Below are 21,864 nucleotides of genomic sequence, written 5' to 3' on the forward strand. Positions count from 1 at the left end.
CCTTAAACTTATATAAAAGTAGAGAGACTATTATAATCCTCTATGCCCATTACTCAGTTTCAATAATTATCAGCATTTTGCTAATCTTATTTCTCTTCCTAGGATATTTTAAAGCAGATACCAGATGTTACATACTTTAATTTCTATTTGACTAAATGAATCTAGGATTTACAATGAAGGTCCTCTGCCCTAGTCAACCATGGATCCACTTGGCGCTTTCTATCCTTTGAGTCTCCGTGTAGCCTCATAGATTACTGTTCTTCGGTTGATAATAACAAGTGTCGTGGGCAGCCGCAGCTGTCATTTACTGCGTACATCATATCTTAGGAGATGAGTATTATCCATATTTTATATATGAGGTGTCAAAGGGTAAAGCTCAGAAACATTAAATAACTTATCTAGCTACTAACTAGTGGAACAAAACTGGGAAACCAAGTCTGACTGCTTATAAAATCCTGCACTCTTTCTTCTGTATTACACTGTGGTTCATAACAGTTGATTAGGGGACCATTTTCATTATATTAGCCATAGTGTCCAAGCACATGGCAAGTGTATTTTAGCGTATTTACATTCTTTGAAAAAAAAACCATGTATGATTTAGTAATTATTTAACTTAAAAGTTCCATTTATCAGTTGCATATGGTTTATCATTTTGTTCTACTTGTTAGGTAATCCTATTATTATTATTGGTAATCCTATTATTTTTAATTTAGAAAGATTCTAAAGTAAAATACAGAGAAGAATATAATCAGTGCCCATATATCCTCCACCCAAAATTGACATGTTCGTATTGATTTCATCTCATATTTTCCCCAAATGAAACATGACAGAGTTGAAGTCCACTTTGTTTTTCCCAAAAGCAACACTATCATGAATTTGGTTGTGTAGCTTTCCAGTTCATACTTTTATTGCATAAATCCATAGCCATAAATAACATGTAATGTGTGTTTTGAAGATTTACATAAAAGATATTTATACTCATATATTTCTGCAGCTCCCCTTTCAGTATTTGTACTGTCAGAGTTTGTTGCTCCTGATTTATGTAGTTCTGCTTCATTCATTTTTACTAATGAATGCTATTCCACTGACTGTCCTATACCACAGTTTATCCATTCCTCTACCTGTAGACATTAAGCATGTTGTTACGTGTTATAGGCATTATGTTTGTTGATAATTTTCTGTAATTATAAATAATGCTACCTTGGCCATTCTGTATATGTTCCCTTGAGCACATGTCTAAGATTTCTGTAGGATATGTTTCTAAAAGAGGAATTGTTACAACATGGGATATGTGAATTTTCAATTTTAGGAGATATGCCAGTACCTCTGTGGAGTGGCTGTACAAATATACTTTTCTTTAGCAGTAAACAAATGTTCCTATTTCCCCATACCCTCCAGCCACTTCTTGGGGTTATCAGACTTTTAAATTTTTGTCTCCAATCTGATGGGTGAAAAATACTAATACTTTATCATTTTCACTTTTAGAAGGTAGATCTTTTGGTATTCTTTTAACCTTATAAAAGTCTTTTCATCTAGTTTCTGGTGAGAAGTTCTTTTTATGAAATAACTGAGAAGTGGGAAACACTACCCCAATTTGCCATTAATTAAATTGTTTCTTCTAACTTAACATCCTACTATTGACTTTTAAAAGAGTTCTATAGTATTTTCTTACTTGCAAGAGTTCACTTTAAATTATCATCAGAACCAGATATTTCCAACTTGCATAATCTGGGTTTTGGGGTCTTTTTTTTTTTTAAGATTTTATTTATGAGAGAGACATTATGAGAGGGGAGAGGATCAGAGGGATAAGCAGACTCCCTGGGGAGCTTGATGTGGGGCTCGATCACAGGACCCTGGGATCATGACCCGAGCTGAAGGCAGACGCCTAACTGACTGAACCACCCAGGCGCTCCCCCCTCTTTTTTTTAAGATTTACTGATTTATTTTAGAGCATGTGAGAGTGTGCGCGTGTGCACCTGGTAGGGGAGGAGCAGAGGGAGAGAAGCAGACTTCCGACTGGGCACAGAGCCCCATGCAGCCTGCACCCATGACTGTGAGATCATGACCCCCGCCAAAATCAAGAGTCGGACGCTTAACCAATGGAGTCACCCAGGCCCCCCTAGACTTCTTTTTTAACCAAATGTTTCCCTTTAAGGAAAGGAAAAATTAGTATATAGAAAAATACAACTTTTCTTAAAAATCAGTTGGAAGAAGTGTCACATGTTACACTACGTAATGAATGATGTGAATTGTTAGGAGTTCTAGAGATGAAGAAATAGACGTTTCAGATGGGGATAATATAGGAGTGGTTACTAAGAGAGATCTTTAAAATTATGTAGTGGAGTTTCTAGTTCACATATGGGAATGTTTATTGCACAGTTTTTCTTTTTTTTTTTAAGATTTTATTTATCTGTCTGAGAGAGAGCATGCACGAACGGGGAGGGGCAGAGGGAGAGAAGCAGACTCCCCACTGAGCAGGGAGCCCGATGCGGGGCTGGATCCCAGGACCCTGAGATCATGGCCTGAGCTGAAGACAGACACTTAACCGACTGAGCCACCTAGGAGCCCCTATTGCAGTTTTTCTTAATGTGAAGTTTAATATTACCTGGATAGCCACACAGTAGTGAAATGTTTGCATAGATTATGGTATATCTGTTCTAATATATTTGGCCATCTAAAAATGTTTTGGAAAAACAGTAACATTGGAAAATGCCTGTAATACGATGTTAAATTTAAAAATTACAAAACTGTACATGCGATCCTAATCTGTGTTTTAAAATGTACATTAAAAGGAATTGGAAGCAAACATATTAAAAATATTAAGAGGTTATTTCTGGGGGTGCCTGGCTGGCTCAGTTGGGCAGAGCATATGACTCTTGATCTTGGGGTCATGAGTTCAAGCCCCACCTTGGGGATGGAGTTTACTTAAAAAAAAAAAAAAAAAAGAATAAGTGGTTATTTCTGGATAAGTAGAATTTTTTTCTTTGTATTCCTGTATTTTCTAAGTTTTTTATTAAAAAAACACATAAAGTAAGTTCTAGATAGTAGCTGGGGTTAAGACAAAAGCCTTTTGTTGTAGTAATATCCAAAATGTAAGAAATACTGTTCACATTTATCATAGGTAGCATTTCTAGACAATTAAATTAGGCCCCATAAGTTATACCTAGGGCTTTGCTTTGATCTTTGCTAGAACAGAGTGACTGTTCTGTTCTGATAGCCCTTGAAGGGACTGAGAAGCAGCACTGGTGGATTCTCCTCTATTTTCAACAGGTTGTTGGGGTGCCAGTTGGGTCTACTCTACCTTCAACAGTGAAACAGGCTGTGGCAATCAGTGGTGGCCAAATCCTTGTAGCCAAGGCCAGCTCTTCTGTTGCCAAAGCAGTTGGTCCAAAGCAAGTTGTGACCCAAGGAGTTGCCAAAGCCATTGTGAGCGGAGGTGGAGGAACCATTGTTGCTCAGCCGGTGCAAGCCTTAACCAAGGCACAGGTCACTGCTGCCGGCCCGCAAAAGACTGGATCTCAGGGCTCAGGTAACTGATACTGTTGGGGGCCCTTTCAGCAGCAGCTCCTTCTAGACTGTTCTTTGCTAGTGGTTTTATTTGGTTGTAAGAAAACCTGTTAGGTTTATATAGCGAGTATATAAAAACATGTTAATCTTTTCCAGGTAACATTTTACATAGAGGCATAGAGGTCTGTAAGTAGTTTATTTTAAGGTGTGTGTGTGTTTTAGCAAGGGTAATAAAAATAGAGGGTATTTCTTGCTACTGCTTCTGCTTTCAGGTCTGAAGGATAATTTTCATTTGACCGTATCTCCACTTTGGGTTGTATTCAGACTTAAATTCTTGGGATGTCGTTTGTCAGCAGCATTTTGAGATACTTGACTAATGCATTCTCTACCAAATAACTTTAAACACCTTGCATGTGTTTGTTGTTTCAGTGAGAGCATGAAAAAATGTACCTAAGACATTAGATACATTTACTAATTTTTGAAGGTCTTTTTTTTTAAGATTTTATTTATTTGAGAGAGAGAGAGAATGAGAGACAGCACGAGAGGGAAGAGGGTCAGAGGGAGAAGCAGACCCACCCACTGAGCAGGGAGCCTGATGTGGGACTCGATCCTGGGACTCCAGGATCATGACCTGAGCCGAAGGCAGTCGCTTAACCAACTGAGCCACCCAGGTGCCCTAATTTTTGAAGGTCTTAATGAGGCTAAAGAATTGTTGCAGTGAGTTAGAAGGATAGAAGGTAGTGGATGAATCATTATAATGTACATCTGCTACTCATGCTATGTGTTAATTATACTTGAATAAAAAAATTTTAAAAGGAAATGTAGAAACCAAATAATAAATTGAAAGAATAACCAAAATCAACTTTATATAAAAAATAGATTCAGAAGAAAAAAGAGAAAGAAGGTAGTGGATGTCCAAAATAAAGATTTCAGAGGTGATGAATTGTTGGCGATGACAAAGTCCATGCAAACAATGAATCATGGAACACCACATCAAAAACTAATGATGTAATGTATGATGATTAACATAACATAATTAAATAAAATTTAAAAAAAAAAAAGAGGGCTCAGATGGCTTGGAAGAAGTGATCTTTGGAGTTTAGAAAATGAAGTGCCTGAGAAGCCGGAGAATTAAACAGGTCACTTACAGTGCTGTCACTGAGGATGACCATCGTTGGCATTAGAGCAAGACTGAGTCGGGAGTCAGTCTTCAGCAAGTGAGGGGAGGTGATTGGGAGTTCAGTAAATGAGAGCAGAGAGGTGAGGGATAAGGTGGTAGAGCCAAGCGTGAACCGCCAGGAGCCAGCAGGTTTTTTTCTTCTGGAATGAGGGGTGATAATGGTCTGAAAGCCGCACTGGAGAACACAAAGGCTCCTCCCCTAGTCCTGGCCCTCAGACACTGAGGTAAGATTCAAAAAACAGCGTTTAGCTAAGGGTGCTGCTGGGGAAGTCCTATATCTTCAGAGGACTCAGTGTTAATTACCACAAAAAGAGATAGCGTTCCAACAGGTCGAGGTTCTAGAGGGTGTAATGACCACAGCAGGAATTCCTGGGGGTGCGGTGAAGGAGCTGGAGGAGGAGGAAGGGCTGAAGAGGTGGGTTCAGATCAGGAATGCAGAGCAATGAGGGGCTGGACTCCAGGTGCTGGTGACCGACCAGAGAGGTTTGCTGAGCTTCACAGTGTGTGAGGTGGGATGAGTTGTGGCAGTGGTGGAGAGGGCTGGTGCTCAGTTTTCAGTCTCTGCTGTTCTGGGGCAGCTTCCAGGGTTCTTGCTTCCCCAGGCTTGCACGGTAAAGGGGTCCTGAGGAAGAGGACTTGTGCAGCAGGCTGGAGGGGGCTCTGAGAGTCCTTTGCCTGTGGTGACGCACATGGTTCTGTAGGCTTCATTGCATGGAGATTTGAATTCAGAGTAACTGCAGAAATTTTGATGTGTAAGTTTTCACTGAAGAGTCGTGTTTAGAGGTTTACAGCCATGTGCAATTGAGAAGTATATTCTAAGGAATAAACGAAAGCCCTTTGACATAGGTGAGACTTTAAAAAGAGGTGAATGATCATTTCATAGTATACGTGCCAGTTGTTGATTATGGTATTTTTTTAGTTCTTAGAAAGTGAGAGAGGCTGGAAGTCTTGTTTCAAATCCATAGATTCATTCATTACTAGAAATTGATTAAAGGGGCTTTAAACAGATTTCGGGAGGAAATATATATTCATCCATAGATAAGGTTATTATTTTTTGATTGTCTCAACCATAGTACTTTTGAGAGTAAAGAGTCACTGTTCATAATGATTGGGACGTAGGTGTAAAAATGGGACACAGGTGTAAACTGGAACTGTTCTGGGCAAACTGGGGCATATGGTCATTCTATTTATGTACAAATATAAATTCCTTTGTAATTTATAGCAAGCTCTTCTAATAGTAAATTATTTTTTAATTAGCAAGATGTTTAAGAATATCAGCCTTTTAAGTATTATGTATCTAGGAAAACAAACGAGTTTACTAAAGTTTTTTTTTAATAAATATTTTATTAATCTGTGTTTTTAATTTTAGCAATAGCATTGCCCTCAGTTCCAGTTTATCTTACTGTTTTTCCTCTTTATTTTTTTCTTTTTTCCCTTTATCATTTTAGTAATGGCAACATTGCAGCTACCAGCCACTAATTTGGCCAACTTGGCAAACTTGCCTCCTGGCACTAAACTCTACCTTACAACGAACAGCAAGAACCCTTCAGGAAAAGGGAAACTGCTGCTGATCCCTCAAGGAGCCATCCTGCGAGCTACCAACAATGCTAGTCAGTCTGTCATTAAATCATTTGGTTTTTGGGTCTCTGGGTATGTTCATCTCATCCACCTGAAGGGCAGCTCTTACCTGTTTCAGGACACGTTTCCCTAGCTCTGTGTGGTGTTATGATGGTAGTATTTGCCCACATGGATTTAAAACATACACATAACTAGAAGTGGGTTTAAATAATCATAGTCCTAGGAGGCGACACTATTATTTGGGGTTTATCCACTCAGAGTTTGGGGTCAGGAACAAATCACACTGGAGAGGGATGGCTACTGAGGCTGTGCTGGGAGAGAGCTGTCCGTGTGAGCTATAAATGAAAACGTTCTTTTCAGTGGTATCTAAAAGCTGGGCATACCTGGGGAGACGGTTGCTGGAAGGCTACGTTCATTTATTTTGGAGGGGATAGGAGTAGGAGTAGAATCAAGTGTCTCTCCCTGCCGTTATTTAGATGTGCATCTTAAGTTTGCCAGGTTTAGAGATGGAAAGAAAAATACAGGGTCAGCCTTAGTGTATAAGCCTTAAAACCCCAAGGAAATTAGGTGGTTTATCTAGACTTACAAACTTTTGCTTTGACATACAGAGAAAAACAATTTGGATAGTGTTGGAAAGGAAAGGGAAAAAGGAATTATTTCCCTCTGAATCAGAAATATAATTGGTATAGCAGTTAGGTTCACTAGAAATGAGTCACCCTTGCCAAATGTAGCGTGTGAGCTAGTCACCATTTTGTTTACTGACTGTAATGGGTGATTTTTGTTCTCTCACCCTGGCATTTTTCCCTCTTACCTAAGCAATAGTATATAAAAATGAAATACATAAGAAAAGGACAATGTAAGGATTCTATAATTTACCCAGAGAGCCACTCAGGTTTTAGTTTATATTATGTCACCAAAAGGGAAGTAAAGAGGATCCAAAGGCTTTAAAAATAGAATTTTAAAAAGGGCGGGGAGGAAATGGGGCTCTGGAATCAGTATCAATATGAGGAAAACACGTTTTTTCCAGGGCAGAGGGAGACAGAAAAGAGAGTACTATAAAATTACACGAAATTCCAGCAGTGTCACTGAAATTGGATGAGATGCCAGAATGTTTAGAAGCACTTCTCTCTCTGAGCACATTTTAGTCAACACTTGGTTAGAAAATGTCAGTATCAGACTCTTGTCTCCCACAACGAAGTCAGAACTCTTGTTAAAGCTAAGTCTTCATTGTACTGAGAGCGGAACTAGTCAGCTGTCCTTCAGTTGAAAGGAAATCAGTTTCAGTCCTTAATTCTAGGACATTCCCCTTACTCTTTTTTTTTTTTTTAAGATTTTTTAATGTATTTATTTGTTAGAGAACACAAGCAGGGGGAGCGGCAGGCAGGGGGAGAAGCAGGCTTCCCGCTGAGCAGGGAGCCCAGCACGGGCCTCGATCCCAGGACCCGGGGTCATGACCTGGGCCGAAGGCAGACCCTTAACTGACTGAGCCACCCAGGCGCCTCGACATTCCCCTTACTCTTGTCACAGAATAGGTATATTACCATAGAAAGGGGGGGAGAACATAGGAAAGGGAAGGAATGTTACTATAAAGGGAACATCACTCTGGACTCATCTGTTTTTTCCGGTAAGCCTCTTATTACTTCTTGTGAAGTTGCTGTCATTTCGTTGTATTTTCAGACCTCCAGTCTGGCTCAGCTGCGGGAGGCGGGGGCGGAGGCGGAGGCACAGGAGGGACCCAGAGCCCCGCCGGCCCTGGAGGGGTCTCCCAGCACCTGACATACACATCGTACATCCTGAAGCAGACTCCTCAGGTCTGATCGTTTGTGACTGGTGTCTTCCAAATCCTTTCGTTATTTAACAGTGCCTTTAATTACAGTGGATTTTTCTTTACGACCCTGGGATCGGGAGTCAGTACTAACATTTTAGCCACGCTATAAATCTATATTATTTTGGCCTTGTTTTGGTTTTGAGAGAAGGGGACGTAGAGAGACTTAAGTAACTTTTCCAAGATCTCTCTGCTAAGCCCGTTCTAGAATTTGGATTTAAACCCAGAGCTTTCTGACTCAAAAATTTTTGCTACGCTGTTGCCTCCTAAATCCATGAGGCAATGAATAGTATTAATAGGCAGTTGAAAATTTTCTCTTGGAAGGGAATAACCAAAGAGATACTATCAAGTTTTGGCATTTTGAATTAGGCTGGATTCATGATTAGGAACAAGTTTCTATCTTCTTTCCCCTTGCTGCTTTTATTTATTTATTTATTTTTAAAAGATTTTATTTATTTACTTGAGAAAGAGAGAGCACAGGAGAGGGGGGACGGTCAGAAGGAGAAGCAGGCTCCCTGCTGAGCAGGGAGCCCGACGCAGGACTCGATCCCGGGACTCCAGGATCATGACCTGAGCCAAAGGCAGTCGCGTAACCAACTGAGCCACCCAGGCATCACCCCGCCCCCCTTGCTGCTTTTAAAGTCTTGACTCCTCTCTAAGGAAGGTCATGAAATTTTGGTCTAGCTATTCGTATTGAGAAGGATGGGTAGTTACCAGCCTGAATAATTAAGATTTAAGGACTAGGTTGTGAAGCTTGAGTTTCCAGCGGCCTCCTCCATAACCACTCTGCCGAGTTTCAGAAGTGGGGTAGCTATTGCTAGTGACACCAAGAGCAGAGAGCTGCTCTTTTCAGTTCTTTGGGCTGAGTTGCAGAAGTGACGGAAGGGCATTATAGCTTGTAACATGGTACCTTGTGATTTAAAGAGTCAGGGCAAGTCATTTGAACTTAAGAAATTACTGAGTAGGTCTTTTTTGTTTCTCACTTAGGGTACATTTTTAGTTGGTCAGCCATCACCCCAGACATCTGGAAAGCAGCTGACTACTGGGTCAGTGGTCCAAGGAACCCTGGGAGTCAGCACATCTTCTGCACAAGGACAACAAACATTAAAAGTCATCTCTGGACAGAAAACCACTTTGTTTACCCAGGTAAATACACACACATATACTCCAAATACAGGGTGGTGATGGCATTTATTTAAACGTTTACAGCTTATCTCTTTCCACAAAGAAATTAAGGTTGCATGAGAAAATGAACAATAAAACAGTATAGAAAAATAAGAATAAAATCTTGAGATTTGGGAAAATTATAAGTAGAATGAGAAGATAAGGCCAGAGAGTTCTTAGATATACAAACAGTTATGTCCTGTATAATTAATAATATTTGCCAAAGCAAATCAGAAGCACGATCAGTTATAAAATTCATACTATTTGTGAGAAGCAAAAAAAAAAAAATACCTACGTAATATTTCCTTGAAAGAAACAAAATTTTCTTGATACCTCATTCTAAAATTTCTCTAGAGGAACTTCTTATAGGAGATTCTGAGTAGTATAATAGCTGATGACAGCCACAGTATCCGTATACACTTGACCCCTGAACAATGCTGGGTTAGGGGCGCCAGCCTCTCACACAGTGGAAAATTCACATATAACTGGACTTCCTCCACTATTAGTAGCCTGCTGTTGACCAGGAGCCTTACTGAAAACATAGTTGATTAACACACATTTTGTACGTTGTATGTATTATATACTCTCTTCTGACAGTTAAGTAAGCTAGAGAAAAGAAAATGTTATTAAGAAATCATAAGGAAAAAAATATTTGCAGAACCATTACTGTATTTATTTAAAAAAAACAAAAACAAAAAAAAAAACCCATAGGGGCACCTGACTGGCTCAGTCAGTAGAGTGTGTGACTCTTGATATCAGGGTTGTGAGTTCAAGCCCCAGGTGGGTATGGAGCCTTCTTAAAATAACAAAAAAAAAAAACAACAAACAAAAACCCCACATAGTGGACCTGTGAAGCTCAAACCCCATGTTGTTCAAGGGCCAGCTGTAAAAAGTAAATGCTGTAGAGGGTTTGGTACATGTTTCTACAGCATTCTTTAGTATAAGCCAAAGAATAATGACTGCGAATTTTAGCTGGTGAAGGATGTCATAATCACCTGTGGGAGAATCTATAGCTAGATCTCAGAAATTTACCCAGCGAAGCAAACAAGGTATGGAAGGATGTAGGCAGTATGATACCATTTATCAAAAAACAATGCCTTTTCTCTGTGTATAAATCAGTACTTCTTAAAGCATGGAATGTGGATATTGGTATTTTGTCAAATGTTTTTTCTGTGTTGAGAAGATCATACGGTTTTTATTTTTTTTGTTAACATGGTGAATTACATTAATTTTTAAAATGTTAAACCAAGGTGTACCTGGCTGGCTCAGTTGATGGAGCATATGACTCTTGATCTCAGGGTCATGAGTTCGAGCCCTACATTGGGCATAGAGATTACTTAAAAAACATAAAAAAATGTTTTTAAAAAGTGTTAAACCAGCCCTGTACTGGAAAACCCACTTGGTTTTGACATGTTATCCTGTTTTAATGTATTGTTGGGTTTCATTTGATAAAATTTTGTTTAGAATTTCTGTAAGGTTTATTGGTCAGTGGTTTTCTTTGTAATTCTTGTCTGGTTTTGTTATCAGAGTACTTCTGGCCTCCTAAAATGAGTTAGAAACTTTTCTTTCCTGTTCACTTTTTTGTGAAGATTTTATCTAGAATTGGTAGTGTTTCTTAACTGTTTAGAGTATACCAGTGAAGCCATAATGGCCCGAAGTCTTGTTAATTGGGAAGGTTTTTAACTACGATTTCAGTTTATTTACTAGATACAGGACTATTCAGGTTAGTTGTTTTATATTGAGGAGGTTTGGTAAGTTATACCTTTAAAGGAATGTGTCCATTTCATCTAAGTGGTTGAATTTACTAGAATAAAATTGTTCATAATTTTCCTTTATTATCCATTTAATGTCTGTAAAATCTTTAGTGATGGCCCCCGTTTATTTTTTTCTTTTTCTTTCTTTCTTTCTTTTTTTTTTTTTTTTAGAGCAAGTGTGCCTGACTGGGGGTTGGGGGGTTGGGAGGGAGAGACAGAGGGAGAGAGAGAATCTTCAGCAGGCTTCCACACCCAGGATGGAGCCCCCTGTGGGGCTCAGCCTCACAACCCTGAGATCATGACCTGAGCTAAATCAAGAGTCGGATGCTTAACCAGCTGAGCCACCCAGGCGCCCCCTCCCTTTCATTCTTGATTATGATAGTTATGCATCTTCTCTTTTTTTTCTTGATCATTGATCTTTTCATATTCATGGTGTTTGGTTTCTTTGAGTACTAATTTCCCTTTGGTCAGAAGTGTTTAGTATTTAAACAGATAGGAGGCCCCAAAATTCTTCAGGCAGTTCTTTAAAATCCTAGCTTATTTCTTCTTACCTGCTTATGGTTGCAGCCAGTGTGACGACATTCTCCCTGTTCGGCCACAGCAGAACAGTTACCATTGCTTTTTAATAAGTATCAGTTACAGAGGCTGCTGGGAAGGTGGCAGAGTAGGACGTCCCGGGGCTGACCTCTTGCCGCGTGGCGCCTAGAGAGCACCCACGTCGGCATAAATAACCCAAAAAGCAGCCTGAAAACTGGCAGAACAGACTCTCCGCAGCCCGGCATAGACAAGAGGACACAGCGAAGCAGATCCACCCCCTCTGATCGCTCTTGGCAAGATCCCGTCAAAGCGGTGCCACAAGCCTGGCAGTGTGTGCACGGCCCAGACAAGGTCAGCACCGCTCCAGAGTGAGTCCTGCCCCAGGGAGAGGGGAAGATAACCACACATCCCTCTGACTGTGGCGCCAGCAGTGGGCTGAGGGCAGGCAGCTGGTCTGACTGCAGGCCCCACCCACCAACAAAAACTTCTCCGGGGGATGACACAGGGACAGTGCCTGCAGTTTGGTGCTACTGCATCTCTGGCAAATGCCTGGTCTGACTCAGCTCAAGCCCAAGGCAGCCCCGGAGCAGCCCACTAACACCACGGGCACCAGACTCTGCCCACAACAGGCAGGGAGCCATCGCAGACAACAGGACTGAAGGCAAACACATCCCAGCCACAAGGTAGGACACCCCTGGAGCAACACACATAGGAGACACCCCCTGAAGCACCAGGTTCTGGGGAGCAGACATTGCACTGCAGAACCTCTTCTTCATAGAGCCACTACTTTCAAGTGCAGGAGACACAGCTGACTTTCCTAACACAGAAAAACAGACAACGCAAGAGACAGAATGAGGAGACAGAGGAATATGTCCCAGATCAAAGAACAGGACAAAATCAGAGCAGGAGACTTAAGCGAAACGGAGATAAGTAATATGTCTGATAGCGAATTTAAAGTAACGCTCAATAAAGATGCTCGCTAGAATTGAGGAAGGACTGCAGGACCTCCATGAGACCCTCCACCAAGAGCTAGAAGACATAAAAAAGAACCAGTTAGAGCTATTGGACTCACTAAGTGGAAATAAAAATAGACCATCTAGAATAAATAGCAAGCAAGAGGAAGTAGAAGAAAGGACCAGCCACCTGGAGGACAGAGTCATGGAAAGCAATCAAGCCGAGCAGATGAGAGGGGGGGAAAAATACACAAAATGAAAATAGACCCGAGGTGCCTGGGTGGCTCAGATGGTTGAGCGTCTGCCTTCAGCTCAGGTCATGATCCTGGGGTCCTGGGATCGAGTTCCGCATCAGGCTCCCTGCTCCTTGGGAGCCTGCTTCTCCCTCTGCCTCTCTCTCTCTGTCTTTCATGAATAAATAAATAAAATCTTTTTAAAAAAAAAGAAAGGAAAATAGATCCAGGGAACTGAGCAATGCTGTCAGGCATAACAGTCACATGATAGGGATCCAGAAGGAGAAGAGTGAGGAGAGGGGGCAGAAGATTTGTCTGAAGAAATAATAGCTGAAAGCTTCCTGAATCTGGGGAAGGAAAGAGAAATCCAGACCCAGGAAGCACAGAGAGCCCCCAACACAACCAACCCAAAGAGGTCTGCACCAAGACACAAAGTAAATAAGATGGCCAAAAGTAGTGATAAAGAGAGAATTTTAAAAGTAGTAAGAGAAAGGAAAGCAGGTACATACAAGGGAAACCCCATACGGCTATCAGTGGGTTTTTCAGCAGAACCTCTGCAGGCCAGAAGAAAGTGGCATGATAGATTCCAACTGCTAAAAGGAAAAAATCTACAGCCAAGAATACTCTATCCAGCAAGGCTTTCGTTTAGAATAGAGGGAGAGATCAAGTTTCCCAGAAAAACAAAAATTAAAAGCAAAACCAGCCACGTCCCTGTCACACATGATGCCATCGGCCTGTGGGTCCCAAATTCACGGTCCAGCAGCCCTCCTGCTAGAGTCAGCGTGCACGGCCTGCCACCTGCTAAATGCCAAGTCAACATGCCTTCACCTCAGATTGCCAAGGGCTCAGATTGACACTGATCCCCTCAAATTTCAGCCTCTGTGCCCAAGTTTGTGTACAAAAGTGGGAATAATTATAACAGCAGAATGAAGCAACCCAAACATCTATTTCTGTGGAATATAGAATGGATAAAAGGAGTGTGCTAGGCTGAGAACATCTTCAAAAAGCACATGAACAACACATACAGCATGATTCTGGTTAGTTAAAAAAAAAAAAAAAAAACCTGGGAGGAATAAAACAAGATGAAACCAGAGAGGGAGACAAACCATAAGAGACTTCTTAAGCAGAGGAAAGAAACAGGCTTGCTGGAGGGGAGGTGGGGGGGATGGGGTGACTGGGTGGTGGGCATGAAGGAGGGCACGTGATGGAATGAGCACTGGGTGTTGTATGCAACTGATGAATCACTGAACTCTACCTCTAAAACTAGTAATACACTATATTGTTAATTAATTGAACTTAAAAAAAAGGAAACCCAAAACTAGCCTTTAAAAAAAAAAAAGTAACATTTACATAAAGCAATGCACATCTAGATCATAAGTGTACTGTTCAGTGAGTGTTGACCAATGTGTAAACTCATGCAAGCACTATCCCAATCAAGATACAGAACATTTCCATCACTCTAAAACGTACCCTCATTTCCCTTTCAGTCATCATTTTTCTATTTCTGTCACCATAGATGAGCTAATTTCTGTCTGTTCCTGACCTTCATGTCAATAAAATTATATAGTATGTAGTCTTTCATGTCTAGCTTCTGTTGTTCCAGCATGTTTCTGAGATTTATCCATATGTGTGTCAGTAGTTTATTCTCATGTAGTATTTTGTTGTATGATTTTTATTCTCCTGTTTATGGACATTTGGATTATTTCTAGTTTTTGATTATGAACCATACTGATATGAACATTCTTGTATAGATCTCTTGTACAGTAAAAGAGGTAGGTCCTAGGGTAAGTATATGTGTCTAAGAAAGTTTATAAGAAACTGACAAATTGGTTGCAAAGTGGTTGTACCGTTTGACTCTCCCATAAATAATGAGAGAGTTCCAGTTGTCCTGCATCCTCATCAACATGGAGGACTAAGGTCTTCCTTTTATTTTTAGCCATTTTTGTGAATATGAAGTGATATCTCATTGTGGTTTTTTTTTTTTAACTTTTTAACTTTTTTTTTTTTAAGATTTTATTTATTGACAGAGACACAGCGAGAGAGGGAACACAAGCAGGGGGAGTGGGAGAGGGAGAGGGAGAAGCAGGCTTCCCGCTGAGCAGGGAGCCCGATGGAGGGCTCGATCCCAGGGCCCTGGGATCATGAGCTGAAGCAGACTCCCCAACGACTAAGCCATCCAGGCGCCCCTAAAAATTTTTTTTAAAGATTTTTATTTATTTATTTGACAGAGACACAGCGAGAGAGGGAACACAAGCTGGGGGAGTGGGAGAGGGAGAAGCAGGCTCCCCGCGGATCAGGGAACCCGATGCGGGGCTCGAACCCAGGACACTGGGATTGTGACCTGAGCCAAAGGTGACTGAGCCACCCAGGCGCCCCCTCATTGTGGTTTTAATTTGCATTAGACTCCAATGCAAATTATGCCATGGCTGCTACTTCTGGATTCTTTTTTACGTCATTTTTTTTTAAAGGTTTTATTTATTTATTTGACAGAGAGTGCACAAGTAGGCAGAGAGGCAGGCAGGGAGGCAGGCAGAGGGAGAGGGAGAAGCAGGCTCTCCACTGAGCAGGGAACCTGACGTGGGGCTCGATCCCAAGACTCTGGGATCATGACCTGACCTGAAGGCAGCCGCTTAACCGACTGAGCCACCCACGCACCCCTGCTACTTCTGGATTGTAATCATGACCCCTCCAGTTACTGTGTGACCCTCGTAAAATTACTGAGCTTAATCTCTTCCTCTGTAAAATGAAACTAAAATCTACCCTATAAGGTTTATGAAAAGATTGAATGACATAAGGTATGTAAAAATGCTTTCTGCTATTCCTGACACAAAGTAACTCCTCGGGGACTGAAGAATGGTATCTGCTTGTGGAGTGTATTAATTTGGGCACTAAGCAGTTATTTGGGCCTGGGGTCTGCACACTATGCCCAAGGCTCCCTGTTTTTATGAATAATAATTTATTGGCACACAGCCACCCCCATTTCATCTATAACATAGAGCTGAGGAGTTGAAACAAAGACCATATGGCCTGCAATGCTGTACATGCTTATACCATTTTCAGGAAAAATTTGCTGAGCCTTGATTTACCCACTAAAACTATAATTTGTTGAATGGTAGTGAAATGCTCAGCCTGTACTAGCCTAGAGCACTTAATGTACCCATTTAAATCTGGCCCATCTTGTTTAGATTTTCATGTTTAAAGATTACGTGTACATTTAAGAGTGTTTTGGACTCACTTATTTTGATAACACATGACCTGGTATCTTTGAAGTCACTGCTGCCAAATAGTGGCTTGCAGATGCATTCATTTACTTGTTCTACATTAGGGGTAAAGGAACATCTGTACATAAAAAGTCAAACTTGAGAGCTTATTGGAAAGGTGCACAAACACCTCATATGTTTTTGATTAGCAAGACTTTCTTGGCTCTGCTCTAATTCTTGGGCCCTGTGTAGGTAAGGAATAAATTGTGCCTGTGAACCAGGGCAACATTATTACTTCAACCCATTTTGTTTCTGCAGGCAGCCCCTGGGGGACAAGCATCGCTAATGAAAATATCTGATAGCACACTGAAGTCTGTGCCAGCCACCTCACAACTCTCAAAGCCTGGAACCACAATGCTGAGAGTGGCAGGAGGGGTTATCACAACTGCCAGTTCCCCAGCTGTGGCGCTCTCAGCAAACGGTCCTGCCCAGCCGGTGAGGATTAGCATGACAGTAGAAAACCATAATGAAACAAAGTAGTAAAAATATAAGATATTTAGCAGGTATACCACTGGGTCATTTGAAATACAGTTCACATGCCATGAAATTCTCCATTTTCAAGTGTACAGTTCTCTGGTTTTTATTATATTCTCAAGGTTGTGCACTCATCACCACTATCTGTTTTAGAATGTTTAATCACTCCTAAAGTGATTAAAATCACTCCATACCCAGTAGCAGTCACTCCCTGTTCCCTCCTCCCCTTTGCCCCCCCCCCCCCCAGTACTAGACAACCACTAATCTTTCTTGGGTCTGGTTTCTTACATTTTCAGGGTTCATCCGTGTTGTACTGCCATGTATCAGTACTTCTTTATAGCTGAGTGGTCAATATCCAATTTTATGGCCATACCAAGTTTTGTTGTTGTATTTATTAGTTGACGGACATTTGGATGGTTTCTACATTTTTACTATAATGAGTAATGCTGCTGTGAATGTTTACGTTTAAGTTTTTGTATAATCATATGTTTTTGGTTTTTTTGGCTATATACGTAGGAAAGGGATTCCTGGATCATATCGTAAACTCTTTAACATTTTGAGGAACTGCCAAACAGTTTTCCCAGACATCTGCACCATTTTAGACTCCTACCAGCAGTGTATGAGGGCTCCAGTTTTTCCATATCCTCGCTAATGCTTGTTCTTGTCCTTTTGGTTGTTGTTGTTAACCCATTCTAGCGGGTGTGAAATGGTATCTCATTGTGGTTTTGATTTGCATTTCCCTGTTAGCTAATGATATTGAGCATCTTTTTATGTACTTATTGTCCATTTCTGTATCTTTTTGGGAAAAATGTCTCTTCAGATCCTCTGCCCATTATTTAGTTGGATTATTCTTTTTTATTACTGAGTTTTAAGTGTTCTTTAGATATTCTAGATATGAATCTCTTATGAGATTTGCAAAAATTTTCTCCCACTCTGTGGGCTATCTATTCACTTTCTTGAAGGTACTCTGAAAACCATAAAATTTTTTAGTTTTGACGAAGTCCAGCTTATTTTTCTCTTATTGCTTATGCTTTTGATATAGCTAAGAAACCATTGCCTAATCCAAAATTACAAAATTTAAGCCAGTATTTTCTTCTAAGAGTTTTATAGTTTTAGCTCTTACAGGTAGATCTTTGCTCCATTTTGAGTTAATTATTATATGGTGGGAGGTAGGGGCCAAACTTCACTCTTTTGTATGTAGATAGCCAGTTGGTCCAGGAACATTTGAAGCCTCTTTCCCCCTTGAATTGTCTTGGCACCCTAAGGTCTTTGAAGCTGATTTTGCTTGCTTTTCAGGCTTTATCTCCTCCTACTACCTTTCATATGCCTATTTATACCGCTCTACTTTGTAGTTCCTTGAACATATCATGTTCTTTCATGCCTCTCTTTCTGCCTACTGTCTTCTGCCAACTTCTGCCAAGAAACATTCTTTTGTCACTCCCTTTCCCTGTCTTAAATCTTGAAGATTCCCCTAAAGTGCCATATTTGTACATGAAGCTTTCCCCAGTACTCTCCCCTCCCCATCCTTAGACAGAAATAGTAATTTTCCTTTCAGTCTTAATAGTGCCTTGTACCTGTGCCTGCTGTAGCACTCATCACAGTTTGGTAGCCCTGTCCTCCTTGCGGGCTGTTACCTCTGGGCCCTAGCCTTTAACACTGTGCCTGCCAGGTAGTAGATGTTGGTTGGCTGAATGAGACAGGTGTTAAAACATTATAGTGAGTTCTTAATAAAACTCATTTTATTTCACTTTTATATTCTGAGATTATGTCCTTTTTTTGGTGTTGAAATATCCTTTTATAAATAGGTGGTGAGGGCTTTTGGGTTTTGTTGTTGTTTTTAATGTGGTAACCCTCTGATACCTCCTTGTTTTAAACTTGAAAAATTTTTCTGGTTTGTGAACTCTGAAAGTGTAGGAAACACTGAATGAGAGAGGCAGTCTTTTTAAATGGCATGGCATTTAATAGGTAAAAATAATAGCTAATAGAGAATATTTATTGAATATACTACATGGCAGTCACTGTTCTAAGTAAGTTAACTGCTTTCTTCTTAATTTCTGTTTTTGGCCCTATGATGAGCAGTCGGAAGGAACAACTCCCAGTTCATCGTCTGCTATCGGTTCTGTTGTGAAAACTTCTGGGCAGCAAGCAGTGTGTGTGAGCCAGTCCCCTGTAGCAGCCTGCAAGGCCACTGCTCCCTCCGTCATCAGCGCCACGTCCCTAGTGCCCACGCCAAACCCCATCTCCGGGAAAGCCACCGTGTCAGGTCGGTTGTATCAGAAGGACATTCTTTCTCTTTCCTGTCTTTGGGCTAGAATATTTTTGGAAGGTCTTAATATTTTGTATAGTAAGTTGTTAAAAATAATTAACTCAGCAATATTTTCCATATAGCTGCTTTTTTGATAATTTATTCTTAAAATCGGCACATAAATCCTTAGTCTGAAATGGTTTATAAATGGAATAAGAATTTTTAAATGATATAATTTTAACCACCTGGAACTCTGTGGAGTATTTTAGCTGCTTTCATCACGTAACTTTGTGGAGAACTGAGTTTACTCTCCTTATATTACCATTTTCTTTTTTTTAATCATCAGTTTTGAATGGAACACATTATAAAACATATTTTCATAAACAAAGTATATAAAATATAAATTGGCCTTGATGACCCCAAGTCGTGATTTTTAACATTAGGTACTAGATTGGGTAGTGTTAGAGTGGCACGCATGTGGTCTGGTAATATGGGTGACATCTTTGTGCCCACACCAAATGGCCCCAGAAGAGTGTGCCTTTCACTTCTTTGGTTAACATACAGCACAAATCCTGGAGCCAGATTGCCTTAGTTAAAATAACTTGCTTCAGTTTCCTTGGCTGTAAAATAAGCTTGATGATAATATGGACCTCATACAGTTGAGAGGATTAAATGAATCAATATGTAAATGCTTAGACTGCTGTCCGACGTAGTAGCCGTTATATAAATAACTGCCGTTATTAGCATGTTTAGTATCCTTGTCCACATTTCTTTTAATTCTAAAATCCAAAAAAGCTGTGAAAATCAAAGATTTTTTTTTTGTTTCTTGGTTTGCGTAACTAACTTTAATGTGAAATCTGACTTCCATTGGACAAGCTGTTATATGACTAAATATGAATATTTGTGTTTTGCCACAAAAACACTAATGTGCTTGATTACATTGTGCTGCCCAGATGCCAGTGGGCAGTATGCCAGTATATATAATATACAACATTGCTTCTCAAACTTGAAAGATCAGCTTTGTTTTTCTGCAATCCACCACAGACAGATACTCCTGTAAAATACAATAACAATGTCACAGCAGTGTCACACTGTTAGAAAAGTTTCTGAACACTCTTGCTTCCGTATTACCTTGTTGCAGATTGTTACCAGCTTACCGGCTGGCACTGATACACAGAAGAAGCTGAGTATTACTGAGATACATGTATACACACATAAACATACGTTAATACATGCATACACACACGTACCTTAGTACCTTTGGATAAAAGATTGTGGATATTGTTATTCTTATTGCTATTACTACATTTCATACGTGTCTCCAAGCCCCCATGTCTTATTTTTTGGGTAGTTCAAGACCAAAAGATTAAGGCTGGTGGTTTTTCCCATGACTTCTACCTACCAGTTACCATTGACCAAGTTCTAGTATAGGGAGTGCTGTTCTCTGCTAACGGAATGTTCTCAGGCACTGTGTTGGGACTGGGGTAGAAATTGTAGAAACAGAGGATTACTTTATGAGAAATAAATGCCGTCTCCTTTTCTTTTTTTAGAGAGAGCTCAAGCGGGGGCTGGGGGAGGGGCAGTGGGAGAGGGAGAGAAACAATCTCCAGCAGATTCCCCATTGAGCGCAGAGCCCCAGTGTGGGCTTGATCCTACCACCGTAGATACGACCTGAGCCGAAGTCAAGAGTCAGATGCTTAACCAACTGAGCCACCCAGATACCCCTGACTTCCCCTTTTCTAATTAAGTTTTTAACATGAAGTAAATGAAGTCTCCTGGCTTTAAGTTCTTGTTTCCTGAGATGCTGCTGATGAAACATTCTGCATATAATGTTTTCATAGACAAACCAAACTATTTGCTGCTGCCCGTTAATTTTTCATGTATATGTTGACTCTATTTTTACTGCGGTAATTAATTTTTTAATTAAATTGTGTGCGTTTTGGAGTATTTTGAACAAGGTCACTGTTGTGACTGGAGCAGGGTGAGCAGGGGAAGGAGTATTGGGACATAAAGTCAGAGTGATGGGGGCCAGATCACATAGGCCCTTTGTAGGTCATGTTAAGAACTTTGACTTTTACTCCAAGGGAAGCCATTGGAGGATTTAAAACTAAGGCGTAACATGATTGCCTTACCTTTCAACAGGATCACTGGCTGTAGCATTTAGACTAAACTATGGGGCACAGGTGGAAGCAGAGAGCAGACCAAGAAGTTAGACACTAAGAAAGAAAATTCAGTAGTGTATCAGGGTGTCCTGGCAACATCAGACTAAAAGAAGTACCAGAAAGAAAACAGAAGATAGTGGGAAGGAAGTGATCCAAGAGAGGAAACAATTTATCTCAGAATTGAAGGGACAGACTTCCAAGCTCAAAAGACACAGTGTGTGGTACAGCAAATGAAAGACGGCTCACACGGAGGCACAGTTTGTTCATGAAATCAGAACACCAGGGACAAGGAGAAGATCTTACAGGCCGTCAGAAGAAGAAACAGGAAAGTTCAGAAATTACATTATTATTGGGCTTCTCAGCAGTGCTGGAAGCTATGATCCTACTCTTCAAAATTCTAGGGGAAAATGACTTCCAGTCAAGAATTCTGTCGTCAGCCAGATCATCCCTGAGAGTGAGGGTAGAAATATATTCTGACAGGCAAAGTTCTATTTCCTATGCTCCCTGTCTTGAGACATTACTAAAATATATATATATATTTTTTTAAGATTTTATTTATTCATGAGAGACAGAGGGAGAAAGAGAGAAAAGCAGAGGGAGAAGCAGGCTCCCAAGGAGCAGGGAGCCTGGTGCGGGACTTGATCCCAGGACCCTGGGATCATGACCTGAGCTGAAGGCAGATGCTTAACCATCTGAGCCACCCAGGCGCCCTAAAATATATATATTTTTTACAAGAGTGAAGAGGTGTAGAGCAAGAAAGAGGAAGAAATGGGATCCAACATAGAAGGAAGGCAAAGGGAATTCCCAGGGTCATGGTGAAGGGTGTCCCAGGATGGCAGCCAAAGACAGAGTGGAGCAGATCAGAGAGCTGGGGAAAGTTATCTCAGACGGAGTGGAACTAGAAGTTATCTAGGAGAGCTGACCACAGGGAGAATTATATAAAGGGGGGGTGGTTATAGCCATGTCTGAAGGAAGTAGGGAGACTTGGTAAG

The 21,864-nt window shown here is 40.7% G+C and overlaps 1 protein-coding gene across 4 annotated transcripts in view; it reads left to right on the top strand.

The window, feature by feature from the left end:
• The window catches only part of YEATS2 (YEATS domain containing 2), a 108,446-nt gene that overhangs the window by 68,512 nt on the left and 18,070 nt on the right, over nucleotides 1-21,864 (top strand). For all 4 annotated transcript variants that reach the window (XM_027583071.1, XM_027583072.1, XM_027583073.1 and 1 more), the window contains 6 exons: nucleotides 3,271-3,529; nucleotides 6,136-6,297; nucleotides 7,943-8,076; nucleotides 9,078-9,236; nucleotides 16,250-16,426; nucleotides 18,545-18,728. In XM_027583071.1, the coding sequence (XP_027438872.1) occupies nucleotides 3,271-3,529; nucleotides 6,136-6,297; nucleotides 7,943-8,076; nucleotides 9,078-9,236; nucleotides 16,250-16,426; nucleotides 18,545-18,728 (1,075 nt within the window). The remainder of the gene's footprint in view (nucleotides 1-3,270; nucleotides 3,530-6,135; nucleotides 6,298-7,942; nucleotides 8,077-9,077; nucleotides 9,237-16,249; nucleotides 16,427-18,544; nucleotides 18,729-21,864) is intronic.

The sequence above is a fragment of the Zalophus californianus genome, chromosome 1, assembly GCF_009762305.2.
Source record: "Zalophus californianus isolate mZalCal1 chromosome 1, mZalCal1.pri.v2, whole genome shotgun sequence".
NCBI classification, from domain to species: domain Eukaryota; kingdom Metazoa; phylum Chordata; class Mammalia; order Carnivora; family Otariidae; genus Zalophus; species Zalophus californianus.